Source organism: Labeo rohita, chromosome 15 (assembly GCF_022985175.1).
Source record: "Labeo rohita strain BAU-BD-2019 chromosome 15, IGBB_LRoh.1.0, whole genome shotgun sequence".
Taxonomy (NCBI): domain Eukaryota; kingdom Metazoa; phylum Chordata; class Actinopteri; order Cypriniformes; family Cyprinidae; genus Labeo; species Labeo rohita.
In genome coordinates this window covers 35,884,106-35,897,808 of record NC_066883.1, presented here as the reverse complement: position 1 = coordinate 35,897,808, position 13,703 = coordinate 35,884,106, and the positions used below count along the sequence as shown (strand labels likewise).

General features: G+C 34.4%; 2 protein-coding genes across 22 annotated transcripts in view; one reads left to right on the top strand and one right to left on the bottom strand.

Moving 5' to 3' along the window:
* The window catches only part of LOC127177741 (zinc finger protein 239-like), a 115,771-nt gene that overhangs the window by 29,632 nt on the left and 72,436 nt on the right, over positions 1-13,703 (bottom strand). For 3 of the 15 annotated variants that reach the window (XM_051130222.1, XM_051130225.1, XM_051130237.1), the window contains exon 1: positions 2,515-2,570. The exons of 9 other annotated variants lie outside the window; for them this stretch is intronic. Coding sequence is in view for 1 of the 6 variants with exons in the window: in XM_051130231.1 (XP_050986188.1) it covers positions 2,515-2,569 (55 nt within the window). In the remaining 5 variants the exon portion in view is untranslated. Of the gene's footprint in view, positions 1-2,514; positions 2,580-13,703 lie in introns of those variants that run through there. 3 more of the 15 variants (XM_051130219.1, XM_051130233.1, XM_051130231.1) reach the window with 2 other exon arrangements.
* LOC127177737 (gastrula zinc finger protein XlCGF7.1) lies at positions 197-13,478 on the top strand. 7 transcript variants are annotated; one of them, XM_051130204.1, is made up of 5 exons: positions 207-343; positions 574-679; positions 3,945-4,079; positions 4,328-4,902; positions 5,320-5,973. In XM_051130204.1, the coding sequence occupies exons 3-5, from the start codon at positions 3,995-3,997 to the stop codon at positions 5,518-5,520; spliced, it is 861 nt and encodes a 286-aa protein (XP_050986161.1). In that variant the 5' UTR covers positions 207-343; positions 574-679; positions 3,945-3,994; the 3' UTR covers positions 5,521-5,973. The 7 variants fall into 7 exon arrangements, with proteins under 7 accessions (XP_050986159.1, XP_050986161.1, XP_050986156.1 ...); XM_051130202.1 differs by lacking the exons at positions 574-679; positions 3,945-4,079; positions 4,328-4,902; positions 5,320-5,973 and adding exons at positions 9,928-10,033; positions 11,123-11,272; positions 11,535-13,478 and having other exon boundaries at positions 197-343; XM_051130198.1 differs by having other exon boundaries at positions 208-343; positions 4,328-5,973.

Here is a 13,703-nt window from a genome sequence, read left to right as displayed (position 1 = left end):
GGAACTGTTTTAAGGGGAGGCATAAAACAGACGCACAGTCAAAGACACATTAGGATATTGGTTAATGCAATCAAGAGTATATAAAGTATTGTTTAAGTTTTTTTAAAAAGACAAGATTAATGGAAAAAGTTTGAAAGTTGTGTTTGTTTAACTATAATAGTTATAGTCTATAGCAGTGTACGTTCCACACTCCAGACCAGTAGGTGGCGGACACGCACCTTTAACGTTGGTTTACCAATCCGCCAAAAAACTCGAGAGAAGACGACACCTAGCTCACAAGAAAAGCTGAAGTGGAAGAGTTTTTGTTTTCTTTAAATCCTCATTTCTGTATGTAGCTGATGAGGTATGTTTGTGTATTTGTTTCTTTGTGATTGAATTGTAATATTAATCGAGTATGTTATGTTTTACTGTTTGTATTTTAAGTGCGATTGTGTTTATCTAACGTGTTTATGATTTGTGTGGTGTTGTATCAGTTGAGATGATATTTAGAAACATTTGTGACTGTTAATATAGTTTGAGTCACATGAAGAACAAGTTGATTTGTTTGTAATGTCTTTTTTTGTTTGTTTTCAGTTCTTATGTGTTTTTGCATCTGATATCTTCTCATCTTCAATCAATGTTATGGTGAATGAGGAATTGATGTTATGAATTAACCATCAGTCAGTGAAACTCTCTTGTGGTGAGATTAAGAACTGCTTTCAGCCTATCAATGCATGTTGATATCCTATTTCCCAATTTTGAAGCGTCACTGTTGGCATATAATGCAACAGCTACTGCAAAACACAACTGATTTTGACAAATTTCTCTGCAAAAAATAAAACAAGAATGCTGCAAGTGATTTTCTTACCCTGTAATTTGGCCTCAAATCTCAGGTGAAAATTAAACCTTGAATTTCAGTTACGATATAATTAATCTGAACAAGCAATGCAGACAGACTAAATAAAAATGCAGATGTATTCCTTTTCAGTGTCAGAAACACAGAGTGCTGGTTTTTAATATAAAACACATCAATAGGTGATTATGACATAAAGTGATGATTCTGTAGTTTGTCTCAGTCTGTTGACACACAATGAAATGTGCTTAATGTGCCAATTTACAGAAGAACTATTGGCTTTTCAGCAACTCATTTAAATGTTATGGCTCTGTTTTCTGTCAGACTATTGTATCACTAATTATCAATTAAACTGTTGTTTTTCTTAGTTTCGTACTATTCTCATTGTAATTGTATGCAGAAATGCTGCAATTACTTTGACAATATTAAATGTACAAATATTTGTCAGACCAAAAAAGTACTGGATGAATTGATAGACTTTGCTTATTTTGACAACTTTGGGTAAACATATTAAGTAGTTACAATAATCTTAAGGTGGATAAATGTGAAAACTGAATGTAAATCCTGATTTAACAGCAGAAAACAACAGAGGCATCAGATATTTGATGTTCTGTCATTCCCTTGTTACTGCTGTCCCGGGTCATGATCATTTAAATGCATTACTGTATCATTTATCATCCATATACTTATAGATATTTTACAACTACCAAAAAGAGTTAAAAATGAAGAATCGAGAATGGAAACCAACCTGTTTTATATTACTTTATTTACACTAGAAAAAATATCTCCTCACAACAGGACTATCATCAAATGAGCTACTGTTTTCACCTCATTCATTATGATGATACCAATCATTTAAAACTAATAATTTGAGCTAATCTCATATTTACGTAGACATTTGATCACTCTGATACAGAACAATGCTTATGAGTCACTAGTGATCTTGATCGAGTGAAACTCTTTCCACACTGAGTACACTGGTACGGCTTCTCTCCAGTATGAACTCGCTCGTGTGTTTTCAGATTTCCGGACTTAATGAAACTCTTGTCACAATATGAGCACTTGTAAGGTTTTTCTCCAGTGTGAATCATTTGGTGTCGTTTCAGATCACCAGCTGTAGTGAAGCTGTTCCCACACTCACAACACACATGATCTTTCACTTCACTGTGTATTTTCTCATGCTGTTTACAGTGAGACAGCCATGAAAAACTCTTTCCACAGTAAGAACACACATGAGGCTTCTCATCTGCATGAACTGTCAGGTGTTTTTTTAGACGCAGTGATGAAATAAACTTTTTGCCACACTGATCACAGCTAAATGGCTTTTCACCAGAGTGAATGAGCAGATGATTTTTGAGACTTGATGCTGCTGTAAAACTCTTTCCACACTGAGGGCATATGTACGGTTTCTCTCCAGTGTGGATTCTCATGTGCTGTTTAAGGTGTCCTGAGTATCCAAAACTCTTTCCACACTGTGTGCAGGTGTGCGGCTGTTTGGCTTTTTTTCCTGAAGTTTGGATTTTACAACACTCCTCCTCTTCTTTCAGCATCACTCTTTGCTGTTTTACTTCAATCCAGTCTGAAATAAACAAAATATGTGTTAAAATCAAGTGAACTGGAGCTTTGTTATACATTAATGTTTCTCAGCGGTCAGCGATGAAGAATCAAGAATGGACACCGACCTGTTTGTTCCTCAGTATCTTCATGTTTTATTCTGGATGGTTCTGGATCACTCATGTCATCAATCTCCTCTTTAACAAACTCCATCTTTACCATAGTATGTCAGCCGCTGCACCTGAAGTTTGCTCCTGTAATGTAGGATGATGTGAATATCCCTCACCCTTTTAACCCAGTTAAAGCACAAACCCCGCCCACCACAGATTATAAAGATTTCATTGGTGTGAACGTGTGTGTTCAAAAAGTAAAGAAATGCAAGACCTTACGAGTGTTCATATTGACAAGTTTTGCTGTATCTGAAAACTACTGTAGTCAGTATGCATTAAACTATTGATTCTTATGAAATATGCATAAATAGCATAATGTTGTCCAAATGTTATAACAGTCTATCCATTCATCTAATTAGTTCAATATCATTTCATGTACATGATTGATGTGACTTAAAACAATAGTCTGACAGAAACAGCTGTAACTTCACATTGAGTCGCTGAAAAGTCAATAGTTCCCTGTTTTCACCTCATTCATTATGATGATGTCTCAGATCTTCTGTAAATTGGAACATTAAGCACATTTCATTGTGTATCAACAGACTGAGACAAATTATAGGATCATCACTTTATGTCATAATCACCTATTGATGTATGTTTATAATTTTTTACCTCTCAGGTTAAAGTACCTGATTAAAAACTCTATTAAAGACTACAGAACCAAAACATGCACTCATCCATTTTTAAATTGAAATACCATAAATTAGCATTTTCATTTAGGCTATCTGCCATTTTTGTTTAAACCGATTATACATAACTGAAGTGCAAGGTTTATCATTTTAGAAAATGTTTTGGTTTTGTCAAAGTTTGTCTCTTTTTGAGAGAAATACATAAATGAAGAAGAAAAACAAAATAGTAAGTATGGATGAACATTGAGTACTCAATATTTTATAGAGAATTTTCACCTTTGGAGCCAAATAACAGGGCAAAAAATTACTTGAGAAAGATTGCAGCATCATCATTTTATATTTGCACAGAGGCTTAGATTAAAAATCAATTAGTGAATCAGTTGAGTTTAACAGTAGTTGTTGTATTATATGCCAGTGGTGCCAGTAGCAATTGTTAATTGTCATTTTGACCCCCTCTACAAAATAGTGGATTATTTAATATTCACCCATAACATAACATTTTTCTTAATCACTATTTTTGTTTGTCTTTCTTCAGCAAAAAATTTGAACAAAATCAAAAATTAGAGTTGAGGAATTTTCTGAAATTTGGTTGATTTGACACAAAATAACCCTATACTAAAGTCTTGGGATGGAACTGGATTTGTTTCAGTGTTGTGTAGGTGATCACTGTGATTGACACGACCAATGAATCTGTGGTGGGCGGGGTTTGTGCTTTAACTGGGTTAAAAAGAGGAATATTCACATCATCCTACATTACAGATACAAACTCCAGGTGCAGCAGCTGAAATCTGTGACATACTACGGTAAAGATGGAGTTTGTTAAAGAGGAGATTGAAGACATGAGTGATCCAGAACCATCCAGAATAAAACATGAAGATACTGAGGAACAAACAGGTTGGTGTTCATTTATGATTCTTTATTGTTGACTACTGAGAAACATTAAAGCTGCTGTTAAAGAGATTTAGTGGCTGTGAAATAATGAGCAATAGGAATGATAAATGATCATACAATGAATGACAGAACTGACCTTTGGCACATCAAAATCTGATCCTTGACACTCACAGATAAATATGTGACCTCCTTTGGTTTTTGCTATTAAATCAGGTTCACTGATTTATAACATCATCATTTGTTTATTTTAGAATGGATAGAAGTAAAGCAGGAAAAACATGAGGTGAATGAAGTGGAGGTGAATAAAGTGAAGGAGGAACCTTGTGAAATCAAAACTTCAGGAAAAACTGCCAAACAGCTGCACACCTGCACACAGTGTGGAAACCGTTTCAGACAAAAAGGACGCCTTAACAAGCACATGAGCATCCACAATGGGGAGAAACCGTACACATGCCCTCAGTGTGGAAAGAGTTTTAGTGATTCATCAGGTCTCTGTTATCATCTGCACACTCACTCTGGAGAAAAGCCATTTAGCTGTGATGAGTGTGGTAAAAAGTTTATTTCATCATCACATCTAAAATTACACCTGACAGTTCATACAGATGAGAAGCCTTATGTGTGTAAAAACTGTGGAAAGAGTTTTTCACGACTGGACAGTTGTAAACGGCACCAGAAAACACACAATGAAGTGAGAGAGCACATGTGCCTTGAGTGTGGGAAGAGCTTTACTACAACTAATCAACTAAAACGGCATCAAAAAATTCATACTGGAGAAAAACCTTACAAGTGCTCATATTGTGAGAAGAGTTTCATTTGCGCTCAACACCTACAAAGGCATGAGCGAGTTCATACTGGAGAGAAGCCGCACCACTGTACTCAGTGTGGAATGAGTTTCATAGATGGAATAACTCTCCGTTATCATCTGTACAGTCACACTGGTGAAAAGCCATTTAACTGTGATCAGTGTGGGAAAAAGTTTATTTCATCATCACATCTAAATTCACACTTGAGAGTTCATTCAAATGACAAGCCTCATGTGTGTTACTGTGGAAAGAGTTTTTCACGACTGTACCATTGTAAACTGCACCAGAAAACACATAATGGAGCAAGAGAACACACATGCTTTAAGTGTGGGAAGAGCTTTACTACAGCTACTGAGCTAAAACGGCATCAAAGAATTCATACTGGAGAAAAACCTTACAAGTGCTCATATTGTGAGAAGAGTTTCATTTACGCTCAACACCTAAAAAGGCATGAGCGAATTCATACTGGAGAGAAGCCGTACCACTGTACTCAGTGTGAAATGAGTTTCATAGATGGAATAACTCTCCGTTATCATCTGCACAATCACTCTGGAGAAAAGCCATTTAGCTGTGATCAGTGTGGGAAAAAGTTTATTTCATCATCACATCTAAAATTCACACCTGAAAGTTCATTCAGATGAGAAGCCTTATGTGTGTTACTGTGGAAAGAGTTTTTCACGACTGGACCATTGTAAACTGCACCAGAAAACACATAATGGAGTGAAAGAACACACATGCTTTGAGTGTGGGAAGAGCTTTGCTACAGCTACTCAACGTAACCGGCATCAAAGAACTCATACTGGAGAAAAACCTTACAAGTGCTCATATTGTGACAAGAGTTTCAGCCGGCCTGAACACCTAAAAAGGCATGAGCAAATTCACTCTGGAGAGAAGCCGCACCACTGTACTCAGTGTGGAAAGAATTTTACTCATTCATCAAATCTAGTGATTCATATTAAAAAGCATTGTCCTGTGTCAGAGTGAGCAAATGTTTTCTACAGATTCAAGTCAATAATGAGATTCAGATACAGTAAAAAAGAAGGAAAGGATGTGACGTGAGGCCAAGTATACTCGGAATTTGTGCTCTGCGTTTAACCCATTGGCTGCAGATGATTAGTTTTGCTGTGAAATGGGCAGCCACAAGATTTGTGGAGTGTTTTTTCTGTTTTGTTGGAGAACAGCAAAAGTATTCAGTCACTTTAGTTTTACATTGATGTTTGTAAAAATGAGATTATTTTTTGATTAAATGTTTGCTCTGTTGGAAGAAAAGTATTCTTTTTAGACAATGATGATTTTTATTCTTTGATTAAATGTTTGCTCAAACAAGACTTTGACAAAGACAAAACAACCTGGAAAAAACCCAACAACCAGTCATTTTGTCAGAATATGAAACAATTCCCTAAATGGGTTTCTGGCCTTTTTTATTACATTAGACTTTTTTTTTTCTAAAATATTTATTTATAAATGCAATATTATTAATAATAATTTATTATATCTGCAGCATAAAAGTTGGATAGGCTTTGTACAATGTACAACTGTCATCTGATTATGTGTGATTTTTATTGATATGTTAGTTATTCAAGTTAAATATTTTATTTGTAATGATCCCGTAGTTTGTCTCAGTCTGTTGACACAATGAAATGTTCTTAAAGTGCCACTTTACAGAAGATCTCAGGCATCATCATAATGAATGAGGTGAAAACAGGGAACCATTGGCTTTTTAGCAGCTCATTTGCTAATGTTGTCAGGAGAGATGATTCAGTGTAGATTAAGTGAAAGTAATGTCAAATATGTACAGTATAAAATCATTATTTGTGTGGAAAATCCTCATAAAACCCTAAGTGTGTGTGTTACCAGGAATTTCTGGCAGGTGGCAGCAATACACTAAAGCGTTTGAGTTTGCAATTTAAATAGGATGGGTGTAATAATGATTATTTTAGACTATTATCTAATTATAAAACCCTTTATAATCTACAATCACAATTATTAAACTTATTTAATATTTTCTCTAAACCTTCTTTGCTAATAAGACTGCAAAGTCAGAGCTGCAACGCATCCTCATTTGGATTACTTTTGGTACTGCTTTTGTCTTTTTTGCAATAAATAAATCATTGTGATTGCATTTATTTGTCTGTCATGTTTTTCTTTATTACTGTACAGAGAGAGTTATGGTTAGGTTTAGAGGTAGGAGTGGGATTAGCGACTAAAATAATATTTTTATGCCATATTGTTACTAAAATGGTCATTTCCCTACATATTTTGGTCAGTTATGTTTTATATTTGCTATAAAATGGGTAGGTTTAGGTTTGGGGGTAGGTTAAGGGGGCTAAAAATCTAAATCGATGATTGATAAAAACATAAAAAGGCATTGATACAAATATCTTGATATAAAAGATGTTAAATCTTAAAATACAGAACTATTTGTACTTTTTAAACGCTGAAAAAAGTCTAAATTGTACATTTTAGCATCAATAAAAATGTACAAAAATGTGCCACCAGTGGTTGTTTGTATGATGACCAACAAACACATTAGGCTACTATGTTTATGAAATTACAATGTTTACAAAACTGATAACAAATAACATTCTAAATAACAAAAATTACATCCGTCTCCTTGTTTCTGTTTCCTGTCTAATCTGTTTTATATGTTGCTGGCTCTTTAATATTCAACATATGATTACCATACTGGGCAGAAATGCTAATTTAAATTTAAAATTGTAAAATTTAAAAAGTACTAGTATCTATTAAGCTCAGGATATCGTTGGCCTAAAAAGTTACTAGTAACTAAAAAAATAACTACTAGTTTTATTTTTTTCTTCAAAAGAAGAGTATAATTAAAAACTATTCAATACTGGAAGTACTAGTATCTAATAAATAAGAACTAGTATTTAATGAATAAGTACTAGTAACTTTACAAAAGACACTAGTACCTAAAGAATAAGCACTAGTAGCTAATGAATAAGTACTAGTACTTAATGGAAAAGATACTCGTATCTAAAAATAAGTACTAGTAGCATGAAAATGGATACTAGTATGGCTTTTAGATTAAATGATTAAAAACAGCTTGCCATACTAGTATCTTTCATAATTATTACTAGTAACAATTCTTGTCTTACTAGTTAGATCTGCTTTTTTACTTGTCTTATAGTCCAAATGGCCACAGTGGAGTTCCATTAAACATTTTACTAGTAAAATAAAAAGTCTTAGTAACATTTCAAATAAGTACTAGTAGCTAGTTGATAAGTACTAGTATGTATCTATTTAATAGGTAAGAGTGCCTAATGAATAAGTACTAGTATGTAATAATTAAGAACTAGTGTCTGATTAATAGGCAAGAGTACCTAATAAATAACACTCTAAAAACTGCTGGGTTAAATACAACCCAGTGCTCAGTAAAATATGGACAAACCCAGGTTTGTTCCTATTTTACCCAGCAGTTTTTAGAGTGAAGTACCAGTATCTATTGATTAAATATTAGCATCTAATAATAGGTACTAGTATCTAAAAAATAAGTACTAGTGCCTAATGATTAAGTACTAGTACATAAAAAAGTTGTACTAGTCAAAACGGAATAGTTGATATCTCAAAGACAGATCACCATAGAAATTTTTAAATTTGTTACTAGTAACAACAGAATAGTTACTAGTCACTACTGAAATAAATACTAGTATCTAATAAAAAAAATACAAGTATCTATTAAATAGACACTAGTATCTAATAAATAAGTACTAGTGTCTAATGAATGAGTAGTATTTTTTAAAAAGGTACTAGTAGCTACTGAATAAGTACTAGTACTTAATGGAAAAGCTACTAGTACTACACTGTAAAAAACAATTTGTTGAGTCAACTTAAAATAATTTGTAACCTGGCTGCCTTAAAATTTTAAGTTTAAGTTCAGTCAACTCAAAAAATGTTTATTCAGCTTGAAATGTTAAATTATACTAAGTGACAACTTAGATATTTGAGTTGAATCAACTTAAAATTTTAAGGCAGCTGGGTTACCCATCTGTTAAGTTTAGCAAACACAAATATCTAAGTTGTTACTTAGTACAACTTAACATTTCAAGTTGACTAAACTTATTTTAGTTGACTGAACTTAAAATTGTAAGGCAGCAGGGTAACAAATTATTTTAAGCTGACTCAACAAATTGTGTTTTTTATTTTTTACAGTGTAGTAGTACAAGTAGTATGAAATTAAATGCTACCACGGCTTTTAGATTAAATGTTAAAGTGGCTTGCCATATAAGTACTAGTACTTAACTGAAAAGATATTATCTGTTGAAAGAGGTTGAGATATATCCATCTGCAGACCCACAGCACCAGCAGGGTCAGAACAGTTTAGACTAGAAGAGATACAGCTCTGGCTACTGGGCATGCGCACATCAATCTAATGCTACTTTTGTCACGCTGTACAACAATAGTATTGTTTTTGTATTATAGTTTAGGGTTGGGATAGGTGTACACGTTAATAAAACACAATCGGATAGGCAGAACAATTAATTTCATTGTTAGCTTCCAGTTGGAGCTGTATCCCCTCTAGTAATGCAATCAAGAATATAATTGTTTAAGTTTTTAAAAAAGAAAAAATCATGAATTTTGAATGTTGTATTTATGTAACTGTTTCTTTAAAACTGTAATAGTTATAATCTATAGCAGTGTACGTTCCACACTCCAGACCAGTAGGTGGCGGACACGCACCTTTAACGTTGGTTTACCAATCCGCCAAAAAACTCGAGAGAAGACGACACCTAGCTCACAAGAAAAGCTGAAGTGGGAGAGTTTTTGTTCCTTTAAATCCTCATTTCTGTTTGTAGCTAATGAGGTATGTTTGTGTATTTGTTTCTGTGTGATTGAAGTGTAATATTAATCGAGTATGTTATATAAATGTTTGGTTGTTTGTATTTTAAGTGCGATTGTTTTTATGATTTGTGTGTTGTTGTATCAGTTGGGATGATATTTAGAAACATTTGTGACTGTTAAAACAGCAGTTTGAGTCACACGAAGAACACAATGATTTGTTTGTAATGTCTTTTTTTGTTTGTTTTCAGTTCTTATGTGTTTTTGCATCTGATATCTTCTCATCTTCCATCAATGTTATGGTGAACGAGGAATTGATGTTATGAATTAACCATCAGTCAGTGAAACTCTCTTGTGGTGAGATTAAGAACCGCTTTCAGTCTATTACTGCATGTTGATATCCTATTTCACATTTTTAAGTGTCACTATTGGCATATAAAGCAACAGCTACTGCAAAACACAACTGATTTTGACAAATCTCTCTGCAAAAAAATTAAACAAGAATGCTGCAAGTGATTTTCTTACCCTGTAATTTGGCCTCACATCTCAGGTGAAAATTAAACCTTTAATTTTAAACCGCTTCTTTCTCCTGCTTGTCTCTTTTTGCTCTTATGTATTTGTATGGGAAACTCAAATGCTTTAGTATTTCTGCCACCTGCTGCAAATTCCTGGTAACACACACATGTAGTGTTTCCATAGACATAATGATTTTATACTGTACATGTTTTACATTACCTAAATTACACTAAAATCTCCTGACAACATGAATATCATCAAATGAGCTGCTGAAAAGCCAGTAGTTCTCACCTCATTGGTTATGATGATGCAAAACTAATCATCTCATATTTACTTTTTCTCAATCCCATATTTACTTGAAATATTAAATCTGTAGATGATATTTGCTCACTCTGACACAGAACAATGCTTATGAGTCACTAGTGATCTTGATCGAGTGAAACTCTTTCCACATTGAGTACAGTGGTACGGCTTCTCTCCAGTATGAACTCGCTTGTGTGATTTCAGATTTCCGGGCTTAATGAAACTTTTGTCACAATATGAGCACTTGTAAGGTCTTTCTCCAGTATGAATCATTTGGTGCCATTTCAGATAGACAGCTGTAGTGAAGCTCTTTCGACACTCACACTGTTTACAGTGAGACAGCCATAAAAACTCTTTTTTTCACAGTAAGAACACACATGAGGCTTCTCATCTGCATGAACTGTCAGGTGTTTTTTTAGACGCAATGATGAAATGAACTTTTTACCACACTGATCACAGCTAAATGGCTTTTCTCCAGAGTGAATGGGCAAGTGATTTTTGAGACTTGATGCTGCAGTAAAACTCTTTCCACACTGAGGGCATGTGTACGGTTTCTCTCCAGTGTGGATTCTCATGTGCTGCTTAAGGTGTCCTGAGTATTTGAAACTCTTTCCACACTGTGTGCAGGTGATGATGCCTGAGGTACAAACTCCAGGTGCAGCAGCTGAAATCTGTGACATACTACGGTAAAGATGGAGTTTATTAAAGTGGAGATTGCAGACATGAGAAATCCAGAACCATCCAGAATAAAATATAAAGATGCTGAGCAGCAAACAGGTTGGTGTCCATTTTTGATTCTTTATTGTTGACTGCTGAGAAACATTAAAGCTGCTGTTAAAGAGATTTAGTGGCTGTGAAATAATGAGCAATAGGAATGATCATATACACAATTTAATTGTATTAACACGGAATGACAGAACTAGCCGTTGGCACATCAAAATCTGATCCTTGACACTCACAGATAAATATGTGACCTCTTTTGGTTTCTGCAATTAAATCAGGTTCACTGATTTATAACATCATCATTTGTTTATTTTAGAATGGATAGAAGTAAAGCAGGAAAAACATGAGGTGAATGAAGTGGAGGTGAATAAAGTGAAGGAGGAACATTGTGAAATCAAAACTTCAGGAAAAACAGCCAAAGAGCTGCACACCTGCACACAGTGTGGAAAATGTTTCAAAAACAAAGGACACCTTATCAAGCACATGAGAATCCACACTGGAGAGAAACCGTACATATGCCCTCAGTGTGGAAAGAGTTTTACTGATTCATCAACTCTCTCTAATCATCTGCACACTCACTCTGGAGAAAAGCCATTTAGCTGTGATCAGTGTGGGAAAAAGTTTATTTCATTATCACATCTAAAAACACACCTGATAGTTCATTCAGATGAGAAGCCTTATGTGTGTAAAAACTGTGGGAGGAGTTTTTCAAGACTGGACAGTTGTAAACGGCACCAGAAAACACACAGTGAAGTGAGAGAACACATGTGCTTTGATTGCGGGAAGAGCTTTACTACAGCTAATCAACTACAACAGCATCAAAAAATTCATACTGGAGAGAAGCCGTACCACTGTACTCAGTGTGGAATGAGTTTCATGAATGGAAAAACTCTCCGTTATCATCTGAACATTCACTCTGGAGAAAAGCCATTTAGCTGTGATCAGTGTGGGAAAAAGTTTATTTCATCATCACATCTAGAACGTCACCTGGCAATTCATTCAGATGAGAAGCCTCATGTGTGCTGTGAATGTGGAAAGAGCTTTGTTAGAGCAGACAGTTTGAAACGGCACCAGAGGACTCATACTAAAGAAAAACCGTACAAGTGCTCACATTGCGACAAGAGGTTTAGTCGCACTGGAGGCCTGATAAGGCACAAGCGAATTCACTCTGGAGAGAAGCCATACTACTGTACTCAATGTGGAAAAAATTTTACTCGGTCAACAAATCTAGCGACTCATATTAAAAAGCATTGTTCTGTGTCAGAGTGAGCAAATGTTTTCTACAGATTCAATATTTTAAGTCAACAATGTGAGATTCAGATACAGTAAATATGAGATTAGTGCAAATGGTTAGTTTTGCTGTGAAATGCCACAAGATTTGTGGAGATGTTTTTTTCTGTTTTGCTGGAGAACAGCAAAAGTATTTAGTCACTTTAGTTTTACATTGATGTTTTTTATTCTTTGATTAAATGTTTGCTCATTAAGACTTTGACAAAGTCGGACCCAAATAACCTGGAAAAAAATCCTTACAAAACCCAACAACCAGTCATTTTGTCAGTGTATGAAACAATTCCCTAAATGGGTTTCTGGCCTTTTTTATTACATAAGACATTTTTTCTAAAATATTTATAAATGCAATATTATTATATCTGCAGCATAAAAGTTGTGGAGGCTTTGTACAATGTACAAGTGTCATCTGATTATGTGTGATTTTTATTGATGTGTTAGTTATTCAGTAATATATTTTATTTGTGATGATCCTGTAGTTTGTCTCAATCTGTTGACACAAAAAAAAAGTTCTTAATGTGCCAATTTACAGAAGATCTCAGGCATCATCATAATGAATGAGGTGAAAACAGGGAACTCTTTTTGCTAATGTTGTCAGGAGAGATTATTCAGTGTAGATTAAGTGAAAGTAATGTCAAATATGTACAGTATAAAATGATTATTTGTGTGGAAAATCCTCATGAAACCCTACATGTGCGTGTTACCAGGAATTTCTGGCAGGTGGCAGCAATACACTAAAGCGTTTGAGTTTGCAATTCAAATAGGGTGGGTGTAATAATGGTAATTTTAGACTATTATTTTAGACTATTATTATTATTTAATTAGAAAACCCTTTATAATCTATAATCACAATTATTAAACTTATTTAATATTTTCTGTAAACCTTCTTTGCTAATAAGACTGCAAAGTCAGAGCTGCAACGCATCCTCATTTGGATTACTTTTGGTACTGCTGTTGACATTTTTGCAATAAATCATTGTGATTGCACTCATTTGTCTGTCATGTTTTTCTTTATTACTGTACAGAGAGATTTATGGTTAGGTTTAGAGGTAGGAGTAGGATTAGCGACTATAAATGATATTTTTATGCCATATTGTTACTAAAATGGTCATTTCCCTACATATTTTGGTCAGTTGTGTTTTGTATTCAATATAAAATGGGTAGGTTTAGGTTTGGGGGTAGGTTAAGGGGGCTAAAA

Excerpts from the sequence above, each read along its gene's own strand:
- LOC127177737 (XM_051130199.1), top strand. The coding sequence starts at position 3,995 with ATGGAGTTTGTTAAAGAGGAGATTGAAGACATGAGTGATCCAGAACCA. Across the intron at positions 4,080-4,327 it reads AGATACTGAGGAACAAACAG|AATGGATAGAAGTAAAGCAG; the intron begins GTTGGTGTTCAT and ends TGTTTATTTTAG.